Raw genomic sequence first — 25,000 nt, forward strand, 5'->3', positions numbered from 1 at the left:
GCTTGTGTTTCTAGCTCCAACAGTAATACCCAGCTAAATGCTTGTGTTTCTAGCTCCAACAGTAATACCCAGCTAAATGCTTGTGTTTCTAGCTCCAACAGTAATACCTAGCTAAATGCTTGTGTTTCTAGCTCCAACAGTAATACCCAGCTAAATGCTTGTGTTTCTAGCTCCAACAGTAATACCTAGCTAAATGCTTGTGTTTCTAGCTCCAACAGTACAGTAATACCTAGCTAAATGCTTGTGTTTCTAGCTCCAACAGTAATACCTAGCTAAATGCGTGTGTTTCTAGCTCCAACAGTAATACCTAGCTAAATGCTTGTGTTTCTGGCTCCAACAGTAATACCTAGCCTAAATGCTTGTGTTTCTAGCTCCAACAGTAATATCTAGCTAAATGCTTGTGTTTCTAGCTCCAACAGTAATACCCAGCTAAATGCTTGTGTTTCTAGCTCCAACAGTAATATCTAGCTAAATGCTTGTGTTTCTGGCTCCAACAGTAATACCTAGCTAAATGCTTGTGTTTCTAGCTCCAACAGTAATACCCAGCTAAATGCTTGTGTTTCTAGCTCCAACAGTAATACCTAGCTAAATGCTTGTGTTTCTAGCTCCAACAGTAATACCTAGCTAAATGCTTGTGTTTCTAGCTCCAACAGTAATACCTAGCTAAATGCTTGTGTTTCTGGCTTCAACAGTAATACCTAGCCTAAATGCTTGTGTTTCTAGCTCCAACAGTTATACCTAGCTAAATGCTTGTGTTTCTAGCTCCAACAGTGATACCCAGCTAAATGCTTGTGTTTCTAGCTCCAACAGTAATACCCAGCTAAATGCTTGTGTTTCTAGCTCCAACAGTAATATCTAGCTAAATGCTTGTGTTTCTAGCTCCAACAGTAATACCTAGCTAAATGCTTGTGTTTCTAGCTCCAACAGTAATATCTAGCTAAATGCTTGTGTTTCTAGCTCCAACAGTGATACCCAGCTAAATGCTTGTGTTTCTAGCTCCAACAGTAATACCTAGCTAAATGCTTGTGTTTCTAGCTCCAACAGTAATATCTAGCTAAATGCTTGTGTTTCTGGCTCCAACAGTAATACCTAGCTAAATGCTTGTGTTTCTAGCTCCAACAGTAATACCTAGCTAAATGCTTGTGTTTCTAGCTCCAACAGGAATACCTAGCTAAATGCTTGTGTTTCTAGCTCCAACAGTACAGTAATACCTAGCTAAATGCTTGTGTTTCTAGCTCCAACAGTAATACCCAGCTAAATGCTTGTGTTTCTGTTCTGGCTCAACAGTGCAGTAATACTATATAATGCTATATTCAGTATATGAATAGAAAAGGTGTGTATAGACAGTAGTTATATAGGATGGTGTGTATAGACAGTAGTTATATAGGATGGTGTGTATAGACAGTAGTTATATAGGATGGTGTGTATAGACAGTAGTTATATAGGATGGTGTGTATAGACAGTAGTTATATAGGATGGTGTGTATAGACAGTAGTTATATAGGATGGTGTGTATAGACAGTAGTTATATAGGATGGTGTGTATAGACAGTAGTTATATAGGATGGTGTGTATAGACAGTAGTTATATAGGATGGTGTGTATAGACAGTAGTTATATAGGATGGTGTGTATAGACAGTAGTTATATAGGATGGTGTGTATAGACAGTAGTTATATAGGATGGTGTGTATAGACAGTAGTTATATAGGATGGTGTGTATAGACAGTAGTTATATAGGATGGTGTGTATAGACAGTAGTTATATAGGATGGTGTGTATAGACAGTAGTTATATAGGATGGTGTGTATAGACAGTAGTTATATAGGATGGTGTGTATAGACAGTAGTTATATAGGATGGTGTGTATAGACAGTAGTTATATAGGATGGTGTGTATAGACAGTAGTTATATAGGATGGTGTGTATAGACAGTAGTTATATAGGATGGTGTGTATAGACAGTAGTTATATAGGATGGTGTGTATAGACAGTAGTTATATAGGATGGTGTGTATAGACAGTAGTTATACAGGATGGTGTGTATAGACAGTAGTTATATAGGATGGTGTGTATAGACAGTAGTTATATAGGATGGTGTGTATAGACAGTAGTTATACAGGATGGTGTGTATAGACAGTAGTTATATAGGATGGTGTGTATAGACAGTAGTTATATAGGATGGTGTGTATAGACAGTAGTTATATAGGATGGTGTGTATAGACAGTAGTTATATAGGATGGTGTGTATAGACAGTAGTTATATAGGATGGTGTGTATAGACAGTAGTTATATAGGATGGTGTGTATAGACAGTAGTTATATAGGATGGTGTGTATAGACAGTAGTTATATAGGATGGTGTGTATAGACAGTAGTTATATAGGATGGTGTGTATAGACAGTAGTTATATAGGATGGTGTGTATAGACAGTAGTTATATAGGATGGTGTGTATAGACAGTAGTTATATAGGATGGTGTGTATAGACAGTAGTTATATAGGATGGTGTGTATAGACAGTAGTTATATAGGATGGTGTGTATAGACAGTAGTTATATAGGATGGTGTGTATAGACAGTAGTTATATAGGATGGTGTGTATAGACAGTAGTTATATAGGATGGTGTGTATAGACAGTAGTTATATAGGATGGTGTGTATAGACAGTAGTTATACAGGATGGTGTGTATAGACAGTAGTTATATAGGATGGTGTGTATAGACAGTAGTTATATAGGATGGTGTGTATAGACAGTAGTTATATAGGATGGTGTGTATAGACAGTAGTTATATAGGATGGTGTGTATAGACAGTAGTTATATAGGATGGTGTGTAATAGACAGTAGTTATATAGGATGGTGTGTATAGACAGTAGTTATATAGGATGGTGTGTATAGACAGTAGTTATATAGGATGGTGTGTATAGACAGTAGTTATATAGGATGGTGTGTATAGACAGTAGTTATATAGGATGGTGTGTATAGACAGTAGTTATATAGGATGGTGTGTATAGACAGTAGTTATATAGGATGGTGTGTATAGACAGTATAGACAGTAGTTATATAGGATGGTGTGTATAGACAGTAGTTATATAGGATGGTGTGTATAGACAGTAGTTATATAGGATGGTGTGTATAGACAGTAGTTATATAGGATGGTGTGTATAGACAGTAGTTATATAGGATGGTGTGTATAGACAGTAGTTATATAGGATGGTGTGTATAGACAGTAGTTATATAGGATGGTGTGTATAGACAGTAGTTATATAGGATGGTGTGTATAGACAGTAGTTATATAGGATGGTGTGTATAGACAGTAGTTATATAGGATGGTGTGTATAGACAGTAGTTATATAGGATGGTGTGTATAGACAGTAGTTATATAGGATGGTGTGTATAGACAGTAGTTATATAGGATGGTGTGTATAGACAGTAGTTATATAGGATGGTGTGTATAGACAGTAGTTATATAGGATGGTGTGTATAGACAGTAGTTATATAGGATGGTGTGTATAGACAGTAGTTATATAGGATGGTGTGTATAGTACCTGTTCTCTCTGGTCTCCTGACAGGTGCCTTGTTCCAGCGGCTCGTTGCTCTACGTGTGGTGCACCCTGATCACCATGGAAACGGACTCTCACATGCAGCAGAGAGTGGTGAGTACAGACATCCAGGGTAGGGTCTGATATGGTACCTTATTCCCTATGTAGTGCACTACTTTCTACCAGGGCCCAGAGGGTCCCTAGTCCATATATACTGTAACTCTAACACCATACTCTAACTAACACCATCCTCTAACTAACACCATCCTCTAACTAACACCATCCTCTAACACCATCCTCTCACTAACACCATCCTCTGACACCGTCCTCTAACTAACACCATACTCTAACTAACACCATCCTCTAACACCATCCTCTAACTAACACCATCCTCTAACACCATCCTCTCACTAACACCATCCTCTGACACCGTCCTCTAACTAACACCATCCTCTAACTAACACCATCCTTTAACTAACACCATCCTCTAACACCATCCTCTCACTAACACCATCCTCTGACACCGTCCTCTAACTAACACCATCCTTTAACTAACACCATCTTCTAACTAACACCATCCTCTAACACCATCCTCTAACTAACACCATCCTCTAACACCATCCTCTCACTAACACCATTTTCTGACACCGTCCTCTAACTAACACCATCCTCTAACTAACACCATCCTTTAACTAACACCATCCTCTAACTAACACCATCCTTTAACTAACACCATCCTCTAACTAACACCATCCTCTAACTAACACCGTCCTCTAACTAACACCATCCTCTAACTAACACCATCCTCTAACACCATCCTCTCACTAACACCATCCTCTAACACCGTCCTCTAACTAACACCATCCTCTAACTAACACCATCCTCTAACTAACACCATCCTCTAACACCATCCTCTAACTAACACCATCCTTTAACTAACACCATCCTCTAACTGACACCATCCTCTAACTGACACCGTCCTCTAACACCATCCTCTAACTAACACCGTCCTCTAACTGACACCATCCTCTAACTAACACCGTCCTCTAACTAACACCATCCTCTAACTAACACCATCCTTTAACTAACACCGTCCTCTAACTAACACCGTCCTCTAACTAACACCGTCCTCTAACACCATCCTCTAACTAACACCATCCTCTAACTAACACCATCCTCTAACTAACACCGTCCTCTAACTAACACCGTCCTCTAACTAACACCGTCCTCTAACTAACACCATCCTCTAACACCATCCTCTAACTGACACCGTCCTCTAACTAACACCATCCTCTAAATAACACCATCCTCTAACTGACACCGTCCTCTTACTGACACCGTCCTCTTACTGACACCGTCCTCTAACTAACACCGTTCTCTAACACCGTCCTCTAAATAACACCATCCTCTAACTAACACCGTCCTCTAACTGACACCGTCCTCTTACTGACACCGTCCTCTAACTAACACCGTTCTCTAACTAACACCGTCCTCTAACTTACACCGTCCTCTAACTAACACCAATCTCTAACTAACACCATCCTCTAACTAACACCGTCCTCTGACACCATCCTCTAACACCGTCCTCTAACTAACACCGTCCTCTGACTAACACCGTCCTCTAACTAACACCGTCCTCTAACTGACACCATCCTCTAACACCGTCCTCTAACTAACACCGTCCTCTAACTAACACCATCCTCTAATTAACACCATCCTCTAACTAACACCGTCCTCTAACACCATCCTCTAACACCATCCTCTAACTAACACCATCCTCTAACACCGTCCTCTAACTGACACCATTATCTAACACCGTGTTCTAACTGACACCATCCTCTAACTAACACCGTCCTCTAACACCATCCTCTAACTAACACCGTCCTCTAACTAACACCGTCCTCTAACTAACACCATCCTCTAACTAACACCATCCTCTAACTAACACCGTCCTCTAACTAACACCGTCCTCTAACTAACACCATCCTCTAACTGACACCATCCTCTAACTGACACCATACTCTAACTAACACCGTTCTCTAACACCATCCTCTAACTGACACCATCCTCTAACTGACACCATACTCTAACTAACACCGTTCTCTAACACCGTCCTCTAACTGACACCGTCCTCTAACACCGTCCTCTAACTAACACCATTCTCTAACACCGTCCTCTAACTAACACCGTCCTCTAACTAACACCGTCCTCTAACTAACACCATCCTCTAACTGACACCGTCCTCTAACTGACACCGTCCTCTAACTAACACAATCCTCTAACTGACACCATCCTCTAACTAACACCATCCTCTAACTGACACCATCCTCTAACTAACACCGTCCTCTAACTGACACCGTCCTCTAACTGACACCGTCCTCTAACTAACACCGTCCTCTAACTGACACCGTCCTCTAACTGACACCGTCCTCTAACTGACACCGTCCTCTAACTAACACCGTCCTCTAACACCATCCTCTAACTAACACCATCCTCTAACTAACACCATCCTCTAACTAACACCATCCTCTAACACCATCCTCTAACTAACACCATCCTCTAACTAACACCATCCTCTAACTGACACCATCCTCTAACTAACACCATCCTCTAACTAACACCATCCTCTAACTGACACCATCCTCTAACTAACACCGTCCTCTAACTAACACCATCCTCTAACTGACACCATCCTCTAACTAACACCGTCCTCTAACTGACACCATCCTCTAACTAACACCGTCCTCTAACTAACACCATCCTCTAACTAACACCGTCCTCTAACTGACACCGTCCTCTAACTGACACCGTCCTCTAACTAACACCGTCCTCTAACTGACACCGTCCTCTAACTGACACCATCCTCTAACTGACACCATCCTCTAACTAACACCGTCCTCTAACTGACACCATCCTCTAACTGACACCATCCTCTAACTAACACCGTCCTCTAACTGACACCGTCCTCTAACTGACACCATCCTCTAACTGACACCATCCTCTAACTAACACCGTCCGCTAACTGACACCATCCTCTAACTGACACCGTCCTCTAACTAACACCGTCCTCTAACTGACACCGTCCTGTAAGTCCATCAGTTGTTTCCCAGAGTCCAGACACAGACAGGGTTTATCTCTAGTTATTTTGGGTTGCAGTGCCACAACATCACTCAGACTGACACCCACAGTGGTGACAATATTCCAACAGATCTCTCTGTCTCTCTCTCTGTCTCTCTCTCTCTCTCTGTGTCTGTCTTCTCTCTCTCTCTCTCTGTCTCTCTCTCTCTCTCTCTGTTTCTCTGTCTCTCTCTCTCTCTCTGTCTCTCTCTCTCTCTCTCTCTCTCTCTCTGTGTCTGTCTCTCTCTCTCTCTCTCTCTCTCTCTGTGTCTGTCTCTCTTTCTCCGGCTTCCTTTCAGTAACCACAACGGTTTGGCTTTGATTACAGTACCACCTCATAGCTAGGACGCACACACACGCACACACGCACGCACACACGCACGCACGCACGCACGCACGCACGCACGTCCATACGGAGGCATTGATTTCTACCGCTGTCTGTCTCTGAGGAGAAAAGGAAAGAGGATGACATGGATCTGTTTGCAGTGCTGTGAGGCCAGGAAGACAGTGTTATGTTAGATTAGGGTGGTTGTGGTGGGGAGAGAGAGGGGGAGACAAAGAGAGAGAGGGGGAGACAAAGAGAGAGAGGAAGGGGGAGACACAGAGAGAGGGGAAGGGGGAGACACAGAGAGAGGGGAAGGGGGAGACACAGAGAGAGGAAGGGGGAGACAGAGAGAGGGGAAGGGGAGACAGAGAGAGAGGGGAAGGGGGAGACACAGAGAGAGGAAGGGGGAGACACAGAGAGAGGGGAAGGGGGAGACACAGAGAGAGGGGAAGGGGGAGACACAGAGAGAGGGGAAGGGGGAGACACAGAGAGAGGAAGGGGGAGACACAGAGAGAGGAAGGGGGAGACACAGAGAGGGAGGAAGGGGGAGACACAGAGAGGGAGGAAGGGGGAGACACAGAGAGAGAGGAAGGGGGAGACACAGAGAGAGAGGAAGGGGGAGACACAGAGAGAGAGGAAGGGGGAGACAGAGAGAGAGAGGAAGGGGAGACACAGAGAGAGAGGAAGGGGGAGACAGAGAGAGAGGAAGGGGGAGACACAGAGAGAGAGGAAGGGGGAGACACAGAGAGAGAGGAAGGGGGAGACAGAGAGAGAGGAAGGGGGAGACACAGAGAGAGAGGAAGGGGGAGACACAGAGAGAGAGGAAGGGGGAGACAGAGAGAGAGAGGAAGGGGAGACACAGAGAGAGAGGAAGGGGGAGACAGAGAGAGAGGAAGGGGGAGACACAGAGAGAGAGGAAGGGGGAGACACAGAGAGAGAGGAAGGGGAGACACAGAGAGAGAGGAAGGGGGAGACAGAGAGAGAGGAAGGGGGAGACACAGAGAGATAGAGAGAGAAGATTAAGAACTGTTTCCCATGACCACCAGATCTCTACTGGGGACCAGTGTCACTCTACTGTCCTGACAACAAACCTCTTTCTGCCTCCTCACTGCTCTACTGTCCTGACAACAAACCTCTTTCTGCCTCCTCACTGCTCTACTGTCCTGACAACAAACCTCTTTCTGCCTCCTCACTGCTCTACTGTCCTGACAACAAACCTCTTTCTGCCTCCTCACTGCTCTACTGTCCTGACAACAAACCTCTTTCTGCCTCCTCACTGCTCTACTGTCCTGACAACAAACCTCTTTCTGCCTCCTCACTGCTCTACTGTCCTGACAACAAACCTCTTTCTGCCTCCTCACTGCTCTACTGTCCTGACAACAGACCTCTTTCTGCCTCCTCACTGCTCTACTGTCCTGACAACAAACCTCTTTCTGCCTCCTCACTGCTCTACTGTCCTGACAACAGACCTCTTTCTGCCTCCTCACTGCTCTACTGTCCTGACAACAAACCTCTTTCTGCCTCCTCACTGCTCTACTGTCCTGACAACAAACCTCTTTCTGCCTCCTCACTGCTCTACTGTCCTGACAACAGACCTCTTTCTGCCTCCTCACTGCTCTACTGTCCTGACAACAAACCTCTTTCTGCCTCCTCACTGCTCTACTGTCCTGACAACAGACCTCTTTCTGCCTCCTCACTGCTCTACTGTCCTGACAACAGACCTCTTTCTGCCTCCTCACTGCTCTACTGTCCTGACAACAAACCTCTTTCTGCCTCCTCACTGCTCTACTGTCCTGACAACAAACCTCTTTCTGCCTCCTCACTGCTCTACTGTCCTGACAACAAACCTCTTTCTGCCTCCTCACTGCTCTACTGTCCTGACAACAAACCTCTTTCTGCTTCCTCACTGCTCTACTGTCCTGACAACAAACCTCTTTCTGCCTCCTCACTGCTCTACTGTCCTGACAACAAACCTCTTTCTGCTTTCTCTCTCTTTCTCTCTGTTTCTGTCTTTCTCTCTCTTTCTCTCTCTCTCTTTCTCTCTGTCTCTCTCTGTCTCTCTCTGTCTCTCTCTCTCTCTCTTTCTCTCTCTCTGTCTCTCTGTCTCTCTAACAGCTGTGTCCTGTTCTGTTCCAGGTGGTATTTAGTCCTCTGTTCATGATGCGAAGCCACCTTCCAGACCCTGTCATCATCCACACAGAGAAGAGAAGTCTGGGGCAGAGAGAGAGTCAACTGATCCAGGGACAGGGACATCAGGAACAACTACTGAACACTGAGAACGACCTGACACACCACCTCACCTTCCAGGCCAGGTAACACACCACCACCTCACCTTCCAGGCCAGGTAACACACCACCACCTCACCTTCCAGGCCAGGTAACACACCACCACCTCACCTTCCAGGCCAGGTAACACACCACCTCACCTTCCAGGCCAGGTAACACACCACCACCTCACCTTCCAGACCAGGTAACACACCACCTCACCTTCCAGACCAGGTAACACACCACCTCACCTTCCAGGCCAGGTAACACACCACCTCACCTTCCAGGCCAGGTAACACACCTCCTCACCTTCCAGGCCAGGTAACACACCACCACCTCACCTTCCAGGCCAGGTAACACACCACCTCACCTTCCAGGCCAGGTAACACACCACCTCACCTTCCAGACCAGGTAACACACCACCACCTCACCTTCCAGACCAGGTAACACACCACCACCTCACCTTCCAGACCAGGTAACACACCACCTCACCTTCCAGACCAGGTAACACACCACCTCACCTTCCAGACCAGGTAACACACCACCTCACCTTCCAGACCAGGTAACACACCACCTCACCTTCCAGACCAGGTAACACACCACCTCACCTTCCAGGCCAGGTAACACACCGCCACCTCACCTTCCAGGTCAGGTAACACACCACCACCTCAACTTCCAGGCCAGGTAACACACCACCACCTCACCTTCCAGACCAGGTAACACACCACCTCACCTTCCAGACCAGGTAACACACCACCTCACCTTCCAGGCCAGGTAACACACCACCACCTCACCTTCCAGGCCAGGTAACACACCACCACCTCACCTTCCAGGCCAGGTAACACACCACCTCACCTTCCAGACCAGGTAACACACCACCACCTCACCTTCCAGACCAGGTAACACACCACCTCACCTTCCAGGCCAGGTAACTCACCACCACCTCACCTTCCAGGCCAGGTAACACACCACCTCACCTTCCAGACCAGGTAACACACCACCACCTCACCTTCCAGGCCAGGTAACACACCACCTCACCTTCCAGACCAGGTAACACACCACCACCTCACCTTCCAGACCAGGTAACACACCACCACCTCACCTTCCAGACCAGGTAACACACCACCTCACCTTCCAGACCAGGTAACACACCACCTCACCTTCCAGACCAGGTAACACACCACCTCACCTTCCAGGCCAGGTAACACACCGCCACCTCACCTTCCAGGTCAGGTAACACACCACCACCTCAACTTCCAGGCCAGGTAACACACCACCACCTCACCTTCCAGACCAGGTAACACACCACCTCACCTTCCAGACCAGGTAACACACCACCTCACCTTCCAGGCCAGGTAACACACCACCTCACCTTCCAGGCCAGGTAACACACCACCACCTCACCTTCCAGACCAGGTAACACACCACTTCACCTTCCAGGCCAGGTAACACACCACCTCACCTTCCAGGCCAGGTAACACACCACCACCTCACCTTCCAGGTCAGGTAACACACCACCACCTCACCTTCCAGGTCAGGTAACACACCACCACCTCACCTTCCAGGACAGGTAACACACCACCTCACCTTCCAGGCCAGGTAACACACCACCACCTCACCTTCCAGACCAGGTAACACACCACCTCACCTTCCAGGCCAGGTAACACACCACCTCACCTTCCAGACCAGGTAACACACCACCACCTCACCTTCCAGACCAGGTAACACACCACCTCACCTTCCAGACCAGGTAACACACCACCTCACCTTCCAGACCAGGTAACACACCACCACCTCACCTTCCAGACCAGGTAACACACCACCTCACCTTCCAGGCCAGGTAACACACCACCACCTCACCTTCCAGGCCAGGTAACACACCACCTCACCTTCCAGACCAGGTAACACACCACCACCTCACCTTCCAGACCAGGTAACACACCACCTCACCTTCCAGGCCAGGTAACACACCACCACCTCACCTTCCAGACCAGGTAACACACCACTTCACCTTCCAGGCCAGGTAACACACCACCTCACCTTCCAGGCCAGGTAACACACCTCCTCACCTTCCAGGCCAGGTAACACACCACCACCTCACCTTCCAGGCCAGGTAACACACCACCTCACCTTCCAGGCCAGGTAACACACCACCTCACCTTCCAGACCAGGTAACACACCACCACCTCACCTTCCAGACCAGGTAACACACCACCACCTCACCTTCCAGACCAGGTAACACACCACCTCACCTTCCAGACCAGGTAACACACCACCTCACCTTCCAGGCCAGATAACACACCACCACCTCACCTTCCAGACCAGGTAACACACCACCTCACCTTCCAGACCAGGTAACACACCACCTCACCTTCCAGGCCAGGTAACACACCACCACCTCACCTTCCAGGCCAGGTAACACACCACCACCTCACCTTCCAGGCCAGGTAACACACCACCACCTCACCTTCCAGGCCAGGTAACACACCACCTCACCTTCCAGACCAGGTAACACACCACCACCTCACCTTCCAGACCAGGTAACACACCACCTCACCTTCCAGGCCAGGTAACACACCACCACCTCACCTTCCAGGCCAGGTAACACACCACCACCTCACCTTCCAGGCCAGGTAACACACCACCTCACCTTCCAGACCAGGTAACACACCACCACCTCACCTTCCAGACCAGGTAACACACCACCTCACCTTCCAGGCCAGGTAACTCACCACCACCTCACCTTCCAGGCCAGGTAACACACCACCTCACCTTCCAGACCAGGTAACACACCACCACCTCACCTTCCAGGCCAGGTAACACACCACCACCTCACCTTCCAGACCAGGTAACACACCACTTCACCTTCCAGGCCAGGTAACACACCACCTCACCTTCCAGGCCAGGTAACACACCACCACCTCACCTTCCAGGTCAGGTAACACACCACCACCTCACCTTCCAGGTCAGGTAACACACCACCACCTCACCTTCCAGGACAGGTAACACACCACCTCACCTTCCAGGCCAGGTAACACACCACCACCTCACCTTCCAGACCAGGTAACACACCACCTCACCTTCCAGGCCAGGTAACACACCACCTCACCTTCCAGACCAGGTAACACACCACCACCTCACCTTCCAGACCAGGTAACACACCACCTCACCTTCCAGACCAGGTAACACACCACCTCACCTTCCAGACCAGGTAACACACCACCACCTCACCTTCCAGACCAGGTAACACACCACCTCACCTTCCAGGCCAGGTAACACACCACCTCACCTTCCAGGCCAGGTAACACACCACCTCACCTTCCAGACCAGGTAACACACCACCACCTCACCTTCCAGTCAGTCCCTCAGCCAGTCCGTCAGTCCCTCAGCCAGTCCCTCAGTCAGTCCTTCATGTCCTCCGGGTCAGATGTAGAGAAAGTAATTATCAAACAATTATCCAAGACGCTCATGTCCACTGGACCACTATCTAGCACGAGTTTAGAGTGTCCCCTACCTTAACAGCCACTCATTCACCACACTAACCCCCTCTCCCCTCCCCTCCCCTCCCCTCCCCTCCCCTCCCCTCCACCTCTCCTCTCCTCTCCTCTACACTCCCCTCCCCTCTCCTCTCCTCTCCTCTACACTCCTACATCTTCAGTACCTGTCTGTTTCAGATGTTCTCTGGTCACCATCTCCTCTTTCCTTCCCTGTAATTAGGAATAGTTGTGGCTTTTAATGTTTGTGGAAGGGACTGGGCTGTGGTCCGACAGACAGACAGACAGACAGACAGACAGACAGACAGACAGACAGACAGACAGACAGACAGACAGACAGACAGACAGACAGACAGACAGACAGAACTGTAATGTCCTACATGTCACATTGTTCCCTACATAGTACATAGTGGGGGAGGGGAGGGGAGGGAGGGAGGGAGGGAGGGAGGGAGGGAGGGGGAGGGAGGGAGGGAGAGAGGGAGAGAGGGAGGGGAGGGGTCTCCCCAGTCCAAGTAGAACTGACAGTTGAGTGACAAGTAGATGTGGTCCTGGTTCTGAAGACATGGTATTCTGTTGTCTGGGTCTAACGTATCCTGGAGGGTTAGAGGTTTAGTGCTGCTAGGATGGGTCACCCTCTCTGATCCCAGACCTGCTGAAACAAACCCGGCCTGGCAGGAAATAACTCCACCACCCGACCCAGTTAACCATGGCTCTGGTTTCCACTTTAGACCCCAGTTAACCATGGCTCTGGTTTCCACTTTAGACCCCAGTTAACCATGGCTTTGGTTTCCACTTTAGACCCCAGTTAACCATGGCTCTGGTTTCCATTTTAGACCCCAGTTAACCATGGCTTTAGTTTCCACTTTAGACCCCAGTTAACCATGGCTTTAGTTTCCATTTTAGACCCCAGTTAACCATTGCTTTGGTTTCCACTTTAGACCCCAGTTAACCATGGCTCTGGTTTCCATTTTAGACCCCAGTTAACCATGGCTTTGGTTTCCACTTTAGACCCCAGTTAACCATAGCTTTGGTTTCCACTTTAGACCCCAGTTAACCATGGCTCTGGTTTCCACTTTAGACCCCAGTTAACCATGGCTCTGGTTTCCACTTTAGACCCCAGTTAACCATGGCTCTGGTTTCCGCTTTAGACCCCAGTTAACCATGGCTTTGGTTTCCACTTTAGACCCCAGTTAACCATGGCTCTGGTTTCCACTTTAGACCCCAGTTAACCATGGCTCTGGTTTCCACTTTAGACCCCAGTTAACCATGGCTTTGGTTTCCACTTTAGACCCCAGTTAACCATAGCTTTGGTTTCCACTTTAGACCCCAGTTAACCATGGCTCTGGTTTCCACTTTAGACCCCAGTTAACCATGGCTTTGGTTTCCACTTTAGACCCCAGTTAACCATGGCTCTGGTTTCCACTTTAGACCCCAGTTAACCATGGCTTTGGTTTCCACTTTAGACCCCAGTTAACCATGGCTCTGGTTTCCACTTTAGACCCCAGTTAACCATGGCTTTAGTTTCCATTTTAGACCCCAGTTAACCATGGCTTTAGTTTCCATTTTAGACCCCAGTTAACCATGGCTTTAGTTTCCACTTTAGACCCCAGTTAACCATGGCTTTAGTTTCCATTTTAGACCCCAGTTAACCATCGCTTTGGTTTCCACTTTAGACCCCAGTTAACCATGGCTTTAGTTTCCACTTTAGACCCCAGTTAACCATGGCTCTTCCCCCCCAGACAATGGGAATCAAACCCACACTGGACTAGCTGAGGGCTAACCTGTGTGTGTGTGTGTGTGTGTGTGTGTGTGTGTGTGTGTGTGTGTGTGTGTGTGTGTGTGTGTGTGTGTGTGTGTGTGTGTGTGTGTGTGTGTGTGTGTGTTCTCTTGCAGTGAGGACGAGGGTGCGTCTCACTGTGCAGTGCCCATCTCCACCGCTGTGATCAAACAGATAGTGAACAGTAATCAGGCTGGGTTGGAAGACAGCCAGGAACACATACTGGCCGACTTCTATGGTCTGAAGAACAACAGCCAGCCTCCATGGCCCTACGTCAGCAAGGACACAGACAGGTACAGTACAGCCTGTGTGTGTGTGTGTGTGTACTGCTGTCTCTTGTACACTAAGGACCTGGGGGAAGAGTTGCAGGGGACAGCAGAGGAGGAAAATGCGCCTATTTGTAAGCTAGAAAAAAATGAGTTACATTTTTTTTTTTTAAGTAGCTCTCATGTTAGAAAAGGTTGGAGACCCCTGGTTTAGATCCTAGGAGACCCCTGGTTTAGATCCTCGGAGACCCCTGGTTTAGATCCTAGGAGACCCCTGGTTTAGATCCTAGGAGACCCCTGGTTTAGATCCTAGGAGACCCCTGGTTTAGATCCTAGGAGACCCCTGGTTTAGATCCTAGGAGACCCCTGGTTTAGATCCTAGGAGACCCCTGGTTTAGATCCTAGGAGACCCCTGGTTTAGATCCTGGTTTAGATCCTAGGAGACCCCTGGTTTAGATCCTAGGAGACCCCTGGTTTAGATCCTAGGAGACCCCTGGTTTAGATCCTAATGGAGACCCCTGGTTTAGATCCTGGTTTAGATCCTAGGAGACCCCTGGTTTAGATCCTGGTTTAGATCCTGGAGACCCCTGGTTTAGATCCTAGGAGACCCCTGGTTTAGATCCTAGGAGACCCCTGGTTTAGATCCTAGGAGACCCCTGGTTTAGATCCTAGGAGACCCCTGGTTTAGATCCTGGAGACCTCGGAGACCCCTGGTTTAGATCCTTGGAGACCCCAGGTTTAGATCCTAGGAGACCCCTGGTTTAGATCCTAGGAGACCCCTGGTTTAGATCCTAGGAGACCCCTGGTTTAGATCCTGGTTTAGATCCTAGGAGACCCCTGGTTTAGATCCTCGGAGACCCCTGGTTTAGATCCTCGGAGACCCCTGGTTTAGATCCTAGGAGACCCCTGGTTTAGATCCTTGGAGACCCCTGGTTTAGATCCTAGGAGACCCCTGGTTTAGATCCTAGGAGACCCCTGGTTTAGATCCTCGGAGACCCCTGGTTTAGATCCTGGTTTAGATCCTCGGAGACCCCTGGTTTAGATCCTCGGAGACCCCTGGTTTAGATCCTAGGAGACCCCTGGTTTAGATCCTGGTTTAGATCCTCGGAGACCCCTGGTTTAGATCCTTGGAGACCCCTGGTTTAGATCCTAGGAGACCCCTGGTTTAGATCCTTGGAGACCCCTGGTTTAGATCCTGGTTTAGATCCTCGGAGACCCCTGGTTTAGATCCTAGGAGACCCCTGGTTTAGATCCTAGGAGACCCCTGGTTTAGATCCTTGGAGACCCCTGGTTTAGATCCTGGTTTAGATCCTAGGATGACCCCTGGTTTAGATCCTAGGAGACCCCTGGTTTAGATCCTAATAGACCCCTGGTTTAGATCCTAGGAGACCCCTGGTTTAGATCCTAGGAGACCCCTGGTTTAGATCCTGGTTTAGATCCTCGGAGACCCCTGGTTTAGATCCTAGGAGACCCCTGGTTTAGATCCTAGGAGACCCCTGGTTTAGATCCTGGAGACCCCTGGTTTAGATCCTAGGAGACCCCTGGTTTAGATCCTAGGAGACCCCTGGTTTAGATCCTAGGAGACCCCTGGTTTAGATCCTTGGAGACCCCTGGTTTAGATCCTAGGAGACCCCTGGTTTAGATCCTAGGAGACCCCTGGTTTAGATCCTAGGAGACCCCTGGTTTAGATCCTAGGAGACCCCTGGTTTAGATCCTCGGAGACCCCTGGTTTAGATCCTAGGAGACCCCTGGTTTAGATCCTGGTTTAGATCCTAGGAGACCCCTGGTTTAGATCCTAGGAGACCCCTGGTTTAGATCCTAGGAGACCCCTGGTTTAGATCCTCGGAGACCCCTGGTTTAGATCCTAGGAGACCCCTGGTTTAGATCCTAGGAGACCCCTGGTTTAGATCCTAGGAGACCCCTGGTTTAGATCCTCGGAGACCCCTGGTTTAGATCCTTGGAGACCCCTGGTTTAGATCCTCGGAGACCCCTGGTTTAGATCCTAGGAGACCCCTGGTTTAGATCCTAGGAGACCCCTGGTTTAGATCCTCGGTTTAGATCCTGGTTTAGATCCTAGGAGACCCCTGGTTTAGATCCTAGGAGACCCCTGGTTTAGATCCTGGTTTAGATCCTAGGAGACCCCTGGTTTAGATCCTAGGAGACCCCTGGTTTAGATCCTCGGAGACCCCTGGTTTAGATCCTCGGAGACCCCTGGTTTAGATCCTAGGAGACCCCTGGTTTAGATCCTAGGAGACCCCTGGTTTAGATCCTCGGAGACCCCTGGTTTAGATCCTAATAGACCCCAGGTTTAGATCCTAGGAGACCCCTGGTTTAGATCCTAGGAGACCCCTGGTTTAGATCCTAGGAGACCCCTGGTTTAGATCCTAGGAGACCCCTGGTTTAGATCCTAGGAGACCCCTGGTTTAGATCCTAGGAGACCCCTGGTTTAGATCCTAGGAGACCCCTGGTTTAGATCCTAGTAGACCCCTGGTTTAGATCCTAGGAGACCCCTGGTTTAGATCCTAGGAGACCCCTGGTTTAGATCCTAGGAGACCCCTGGTTTAGATCCTAGGAGACCCCTGGTTTAGATCCTAGGAGACCCCTGGTTTAGATCCTAGGAGACCCCTGGTTTAGATCCTGGTTTAGATCCTAGGAGACCCCTGGTTTAGATCCTGGTTTAGATCCTAGGAGACCCCTGGTTTAGATCCTAGGAGACCCCTGGTTTAGATCCTAGGAGACCCCTGGTTTAGATCCTAGGAGACCCCTGGTTTAGATCCTAGGAGACCCCTGGTTTAGATCCTAGGAGATCCCTGGTTTAGATCCTGGTTTAGATCCTAATAGACCCCTGGTTTAGATCCTAGGAGACCCCTGGTTTAGATCCTCGGAGACCCCTGGTTTAGATCCTAGTAGACCCCTGGTTTAGATCCTAGGAGACCCCTGGTTTAGATCCTAGGAGACCCCTGGTTTAGATCCTAGGAGACCCCTGGTTTAGATCCTGGAGACCCCTGGTTTAGATCCTAGGAGACCCCTGGTTTAGATCCTAGGAGACCCCTGGTTTAGATCCTGGTTTAGATCCTAGGAGACCCCTGGTTTAGATCCTGGTTTAGATCCTGGTTTAGATCCTTCTGTATCCGTTCTCCAGACCAGACATTTACACCGTTGTTCTGTTCTGCCACAGACCCACTTTTCTCACACAAAGGACAGGGCCTTGCATTTAGATAAAGTTTGGCACAGCGGGGCAGCGGAGAACGTCACAGCGCAAACATCATATTACTACTGAACGACGAGGTGACTTTCTGACTGGATCAAATGTGCTGAGCAGCTACTGCCAAGGGAGGGGCTGCCAGCAGAGCTCAACTTTTACAAGATGTTTGCTTAATGATTACTGAGGTGTTTTTCTCTCTCGGTAAAAGGCCTACACGCAGAAAGAAAAACAAAGAACGTTTACCTCTTCAACTTCCTGTGCCCTCCTTTACGACACGGTGTTTTAAGACTTGTCAGAGCTGAGGGAGCGGTTGGTTACCCTAGCGACCGCACCGTACCGAGAGCTCTGAACCTCTGTCAGAAACAGCCTCGGTGTATAAATGTTATCTGCACAGGAAAACTTATTAAATGGTGGATGTGTGTCTCTGCGTTCCTCGTTTAGAAATGTGTTTTCATGATTCAGGGATAAGACTGAGGGGGGGGGGGGGGGTTTCTAAAGGCGCTGGCAGGTTTCTGAGGCCCACGGCAAACTGACACTTTCCTTCTCTCGGGGAAATTAACTGAAATGAAGAGTACGTCCCATATGGCACCCTATTCCCTACATAGAGCACTACTTTAGACCAGGGCCCTATTCCCTATATAGTGCACTACTTTGGACCAGGGCCGATAGTGTCCTGGTCAAAAGTGCCCAAAGTAGAGCACTATATAGGAAATAGGTTGTCATCGCTCCCTCTCCGTCTCTCTCTCTCTATATATATGTCTCTCTCTCTCCCTCTCTCTCTCTCTCTCTCTCTCTCTCTCTCTCTCACTCTCTCTATATATGTCTCTCTCTCTCTCTCTCTCTCTCTCTCTCCCTCTCTCTCCCTCTCTCTCTCCGTCTCTCTCTCTCTCTCTCCCTCTCTCCGTCTCTCTCTCTCTCTCCCTCTCTCTCCCTCTCTCTATTTCCGTCTCTCTCTCTCTCTTTCTCTCTCTCTCTCTCCCTCTCTCTCTCCGTCTCTCTCTCTCTCTCTCCGTCTCTCTCTCTCCCTCTCTCTCTGTCTCTCTATTTCCGTCTCTCTCTCTCTCTCTCTCTCTCTCTCTCTCTCCGTCTCTCTCTCTCCCTCTCTCTCTGTCTCTCTATTTCCGTCTCTCTCTCTCTCTCTCTCTCTCTCTCCATCTCTCTCTCTCCGTCTCTCTCTCTCCCTCTCTCTCTGTCTCTCTATTTCCGTCTCTCTCCCTCTCTCTCCGTCTCTCTCTCTCCCTCTCTCCCCATCTCTCCCTCTCCGTCTCTCTCTGTCTCTCTGTCTCTTGCTCCCTCTCTCCCTCTCCATCTCTCCGTCTCTCTCTCTCTCCCTCTCCGTCTCTCTCCATCTCTGTCTCTCTCTCTCTCTCCCTCTCTCTCCCTCTCTCTCCCTCTTTCTCTCTCTCCCTCTCCGTCTCCATCTCTCCCTCTCTCCTCTCAGTAGTAATGTAATGTGCTGTGTTGCTCTCTCCTGCCCTCACCTTCAGCCCCTCAGTAGTCCTCTCGGCAGGACAGAGCTCTATCATCTAATGAGAAAGAATACAATTCAAATCAAATCAAATGTATTTATATAGCCCTTCTTACATCAGCTGATATCTCAAAGTGCTGTACAGAAACCCAGCCTAAAACCCCAAACAGCAAGCAATGCAGGTGTAGAAGCACGGTGGCTAGGAAAAACTCCCTAGGAAAAACTCCCTAGAAAGGCCAAAACCTAGGAAGAAACCTAGAGAGGAACCAGGCTATGAGGGGTGGCTAGGAAAAACTCCATAGAAAGGCCAGAACCTAGGAAGAAACCTAGAGAGCAACCAGGCTCTGAGGGGTGGCTAGGAAAAACTCCCCTAGAAAGGCCAGAACCCTAGGAAGAAACCTAGAGAGGAACCAGGCTATGAGGGGTGGCCAGTCCTCTTCTGGCTGTGCCGGGTGGAGATTATAACAGAACATGGCCAAGATGTTCAAACGTTCATAGATAACCAGCAGGGTCAGATAATAATAAGCACAGTGGCTGTCGAGGGTGCAACAAGTCAGCACCTCAGGAGTAAATGTCAGTTGGCTTTTCATAGCCGATCATTGAGAGTATCTCTACCGCTCCTGCTGTCTCTAGAGAGTTGAAAACAGCAGGTCTGGGACAGGTAGCACGTCCGGTGAACAGGTCAGAGTTCCATAGCCGCAGGCAGAACAGTTGAAACTGGATCAGCAGCACGGCCAGGTGGACTAGGGACAGCAAGGAGTCATCAGGCCAGGTAGTCCCGAGGCATGGTCCTAGGGCTCAGGTCCTCCGAGCGAAAGAAAGAAAGAGAGAATTAGAGAGAGCATACTTAAATTCACACAGGACACTGGATAAGACAGGAGAAATACTCCAGATATAACAGACTGACCCTAGCCCCCCGACACATAAACTACTGTAGCATAAATACTGGAGGCTGAGATAGGAGGGGTCAGGAGACACTGTGGCCCCGTCCGATGATACCCCCGGACAGGGCCAAAGAGGAAGGATATAACCCCACCCACTTTGCCAAAGTACAGCCCCCACACCACTAGAGGGATATCTTCAACCACCAACTTACCATCCTGAGACAAGGCCGAGTATAGCCCACAAAGATCTCTGCCACGGCACAACCCAAGGGGGGCGCCAACCCAGACAGGAAGACCACGTCAGTGACTCAACCCACTCAAGTGACGCACCCCTCCTATGGACGGCATGGAAGAGCACCAGTAAGCCAGTGACTCAGCCCCTGTAATAGGGTTAGAGGCAGAGAATGCCAGTGGAGAGAGGGGAACCGGCCAGGCAGAGACAGCAAGGGCGGTTCGTTGCTCCAGCCTTTCCGTTTCACCTTGACACTCCTGGGCCAGACTATACTCAATCATAGGACCTACTGAAGAGATGAGTCTTCAGTAAAGACTTAAAAGGTTGAGACTGAGTCTGCGTCTCTCACATGGGTAGGCAGACCATTCCATAAAAATGGAGCTCTATAGGAGAAAGCCCTGCCTCCAGCTGTTTGCTTAGAAATTCTAGGGACAATTAGGAGGCCTGCGTCTTGTGACCGTAGCGTACGTGTAGGTATGTACGGCAGGATTGATGTGATGTTGTTGACCTGGTTACCCTCCTGGAGTCTACCTTCACTACAGGAACTGGACCTGGCGTCCTCCTGGAGTCTACCTTCACTACAGGAACTGGACCTGGTGTCCTCCTGGAGTCTATCTTCACCACAGGAACTGGACCTGGGTTCCCTCCTGGAGTTCACCTTCACCACTGGTTCTGGTTTCCTCCTGGAGTCTACCTTCACCACAGGAACTGGACCTGGTTTCCCTCCTGGAGTCTACCTTCACCACAGGAACTGGACCTGGTTTCCCTCCTGGAGTCTACCTTCACCACAGGAACTGGACCTGGTTTCCCTCCTGGAGTCTACCTTCACTACAGGAACTGGACCTGGCGCCCTCCTGGAGTCTACCTTCACTACAGGAACTGGACCTGGTTTCCATCCTGGAGTCTACCTTCACTACAGGAACTGGACCTGGTTTCCATCCTGGAGTCTACCTTCACTACAGGAACTGGACCTGGGACCCTCCTGGAGTCTACCTTCACTACAGGAACTGGACCTGGTTTCCTCCTGGAGTCCACCTTCACTACAGGAACTAGACCTGGTTTCCTCCTGGAGTCCACCTTCACTACAGGAACTGGACCTGGGACCCTCCTGGAGTCTACCTTCACTACGGCAGGTTCCTCCTGGAGTCTACCTTCACTACAGGTCCTCCTGGAGTCCACCTTCACTACAGGTCCTCCTGGAGTCCACCTTCACTACAGGTCCTCCTGGAGTCTACCTTCACACAGGAACTGGACCTGGTTTCCTCCTGGAGTCCACCTTCACTACAGGTCCTCCTGGAGTCTACCTTCACTACAGGTCCTCCTGGAGTCTACCTTCACTACAGGTCCTCCTGGAGTCCACCTTCACTACAGGTCCTCCTGGAGTCTACCTTCACTCACAGGTCCTCCTGGAGTCCACCTTCACTACAGGATCCTCCTGGAGTCTACCTTCACTACAGGTCCTCCTGGAGTCTACCTTTGCACTACAGGTCCTCCTGGAGTCTACCTTCACTACAGGTCCTCCTGGAGTCTACCTTCACTACAGGTCCTCCTGGAGTCTACCTTCACTACAGGAAGTATTAGTCCGTAGTGTTCAGTAGAGTTGGTGTTTCAGCAGCCAGTTACATAGACATTCATCTACATGTCATTGTTGAAATATTCCCCATGTAATGCTAATGGGGAGCTAAGATGGCCGCCATAGAATGTTCTAGTCAAGTAAAAGCGTATTTGCTGTCTAAATATATGTCTCTGAAACATCAGGAGCAGGACAGAGACATGGTTTTGATGTTAACATGACCCCATGACCCCTAGTGGAAGGCCGACAGGTTTTTATCTGCCATTCTGGTGCTGATCAGTGTGTCTGGGTTTGGGTTGGTGTGGAATGTGTGTGTGTGTGTGTGTGTGTGTGTGTGTGTGTGTGTGTGTGTGTGTGTGTGTGGTGTGTGTGTGTGTGTGTGTGTGTGTGTGTGTGTTGTTGGCGTGGTGTGTGTGTGTGTGTGTGTGTGTGTGTGTGTGTGTGTGTGTGTGTGTTGTTGGCGTGTGTGTGTGTGTGTGTGTGTGTGTGTGTGTGTGTGTGTGTGTGTGTGTGTGTGTGTGTGTGTGTGTGTGTGTGTGTGTGTGTGTGTGTGTGTGTGTGTGTGTGTGTGTGTGTGTGTGTGTGTGTGTGTGTGTGTCCTACCCTGGTGATTGATGTTGCATCTGCATAATAAGTTGTTTGTTTCCGTGTGTTTCTGCGTGCCTCCGTGGCGTGCCTCCGTGGCGTGCCTCCGTGGCGTGCCTCCGTGGCGTGCCTCCGTGGCGTGCCTCCGTGGCGTGCCTCCGTGGCGTGCCTCCGTGGCGTGCCTCCGTGGCGTGCCTCCGTGTGTCTGTTCAGCCTGGTTGCAGTTGGATATTATGGTGATTGTTCATGTACCACAGGTGTGTAGTGGAGGCCTTATCTCAGGGGGACAGACACCTCCATGTTACAGGTGTATAGTGGAGGCCTTATCTCAGTGGGACAGACACCTCCATGTTACAGGTGTATAGTGGAGGCCTTATCTCAGTGGGACAGACACCTCCATGTTACAGGTGTATAGTGGAGGCCTTATCTCAGTGGGACAGACACCTCCATGTTACAGGTGTATAGTGGAGGCCTTATCTCAGGGGGACAGACACCTCCATGTTACAGGTGTATAGTGGAGGCCTTATCTCAGGGACAGACACCTCCATGTTACAGGTGTATAGTGGAGGCCTTATCTCAGGGGGACAGACACCTCCATGTTACAGGTGTGTAGTGGAGGCCTTATCTCAGGGGGACAGACACCTCCATGTTACAGGTGTATAGTGGAGGCCTTATCTCAGGGGGACAGACACCTCCATGTTACAGGTGTATAGTGGAGGCCTTATCTCAGGGACAGACACCTCCATGTTACAGGTGTATAGTGGAGGCCTTATCTCAGGGGGACAGACACCTCCATGTTACAGGTGTATAGTGGAGGCCTTATCTCAGGGACAGACACCTCCATGTTACAGGTGTATAGTGGAGGCCTTATCTCAGGGGGACAGACACCTCCATGTTACAGGTGTGTAGTGGAGGCCTTATCTCAGGGACAGACACCTCCATGTACCACAGGTGTGTAGTGGAGGCCTTATCTCAGGGACAGACACCTCCATGTTACAGGTGTATAGTGGAGGCCTTATCTCAGGGACAGACACCTCCATGTTACAGGTGTATAGTGGAGGCCTTATCTCAGGGGGACAGACACCTCCATGTTACAGGTGTATAGTGGAGGCCTTATCTCAGTGGGACAGACACCTCCATGTTACAGGTGTGTAGTGGAGGCCTTATCTCAGGGGGACAGACACCTCCATGTTACAGGTGTATAGTGGAGGCCTTATCTCAGGGGGACAGACACCTCCATGTTACAGATGTGTAGTGGAGGCCTTATCTCAGGGGGTCAGCCCCCCCCCCCCCCCCCACCCCCCAGGGAGCTGTATAGCTCTGTGTGGCCTGGATCAGAAGTCCTAGCCAGTGGACAGCCAGGAGCTTATAGGTGTTGATGTTACTGTATATCTCTGTGTAGGCCTGGATCAGAAGTCCTAGCCCAGTGGGACAGCCCAGGGAGCTGTATAGGTGTTTATGTTAACTGTATATCTCTGTGTAGGCCTGGATCAGAAGTCCTAGCCCAGTGGGACAGCCCAGGGAGCTCTATAGGTGTTGATGTTAACTGTATATCTCTGTGTAGGCCTGGATCAGAAGTCCTAGCCCAGTGGGACAGCCCAGGGAGCTGTATAGGTGTTGATGTTAACTGTATATCTCTGTGTAGGCCTGGATCAGAAGTCCTAGCCCAGTGGGACAGCCCCATGCAGGTGAAGTTGTCCGTTTGGAGACCTGGTCTCAACACTCTTCTCGTAGAGCTCATTCCCTGGGCCCTGTTAACCAACCACTCTACGTGGGACCTCTGGCTGTTTGAAGGGGAGACCATCGTCCTGCAGATACCCGCCGGAAAGACCCTCGTTCCTCCTAACTTCAAGGTGAGAGAGGAGAGACCGTTTGATTTATATAGCCTGGTTTTTGACTGTATCGCTGACCAAGATGGCTGCCGTTATCGACACCTTCTAGAGCTATGCAGGTCGTTATCAGGTCGTATATCAGCCACTCTTTGTGTATTATACAGTCAGCGGCCAGTTTATTAGGTACATCCATCTAGTACCGGGTCAGACCACCCTTTGCCTCCAGAACAGCCTGAATTCTTTGTTTTTTTGGTATTTTATTAGGATCCCCATTAGCTGTTGCAAAAGCAGCCGACCTCTCTTCACAGGACTGTTGCTGACCGGATGTTTTTCTATTCTCGGTAAAACCCCCAGACACTGTCTGGAGGAGCGAACCATTGTCGTGAACAGGGTGGTGTACCTAATAAACTGGCCACACACACACACACACACACACACACACACACACACACA

General features: G+C 49.3%; 1 protein-coding gene across 1 annotated transcript in view; it reads left to right on the plus strand.

The window, feature by feature from the left end:
- LOC106593635 (intermembrane lipid transfer protein VPS13B) overlaps positions 1–25,000 on the plus strand; it is a 164,440-nt gene that overhangs the window by 100,301 nt on the left and 39,139 nt on the right. Inside the window, exons 11-14 of the mRNA XM_082958886.1 lie at positions 3,556–3,639; positions 9,104–9,279; positions 14,619–14,795; positions 24,361–24,568. Of these exons, the coding sequence (XP_082815012.1) occupies positions 3,556–3,639; positions 9,104–9,279; positions 14,619–14,795; positions 24,361–24,568 (645 nt within the window). The remainder of the gene's footprint in view (positions 1–3,555; positions 3,640–9,103; positions 9,280–14,618; positions 14,796–24,360; positions 24,569–25,000) is intronic.

This window comes from Salmo salar, chromosome 02 (genome assembly GCF_965601325.2).
Source record: "Salmo salar chromosome 02, fSalSal1, whole genome shotgun sequence".
Taxonomy (NCBI): domain Eukaryota; kingdom Metazoa; phylum Chordata; class Actinopteri; order Salmoniformes; family Salmonidae; genus Salmo; species Salmo salar.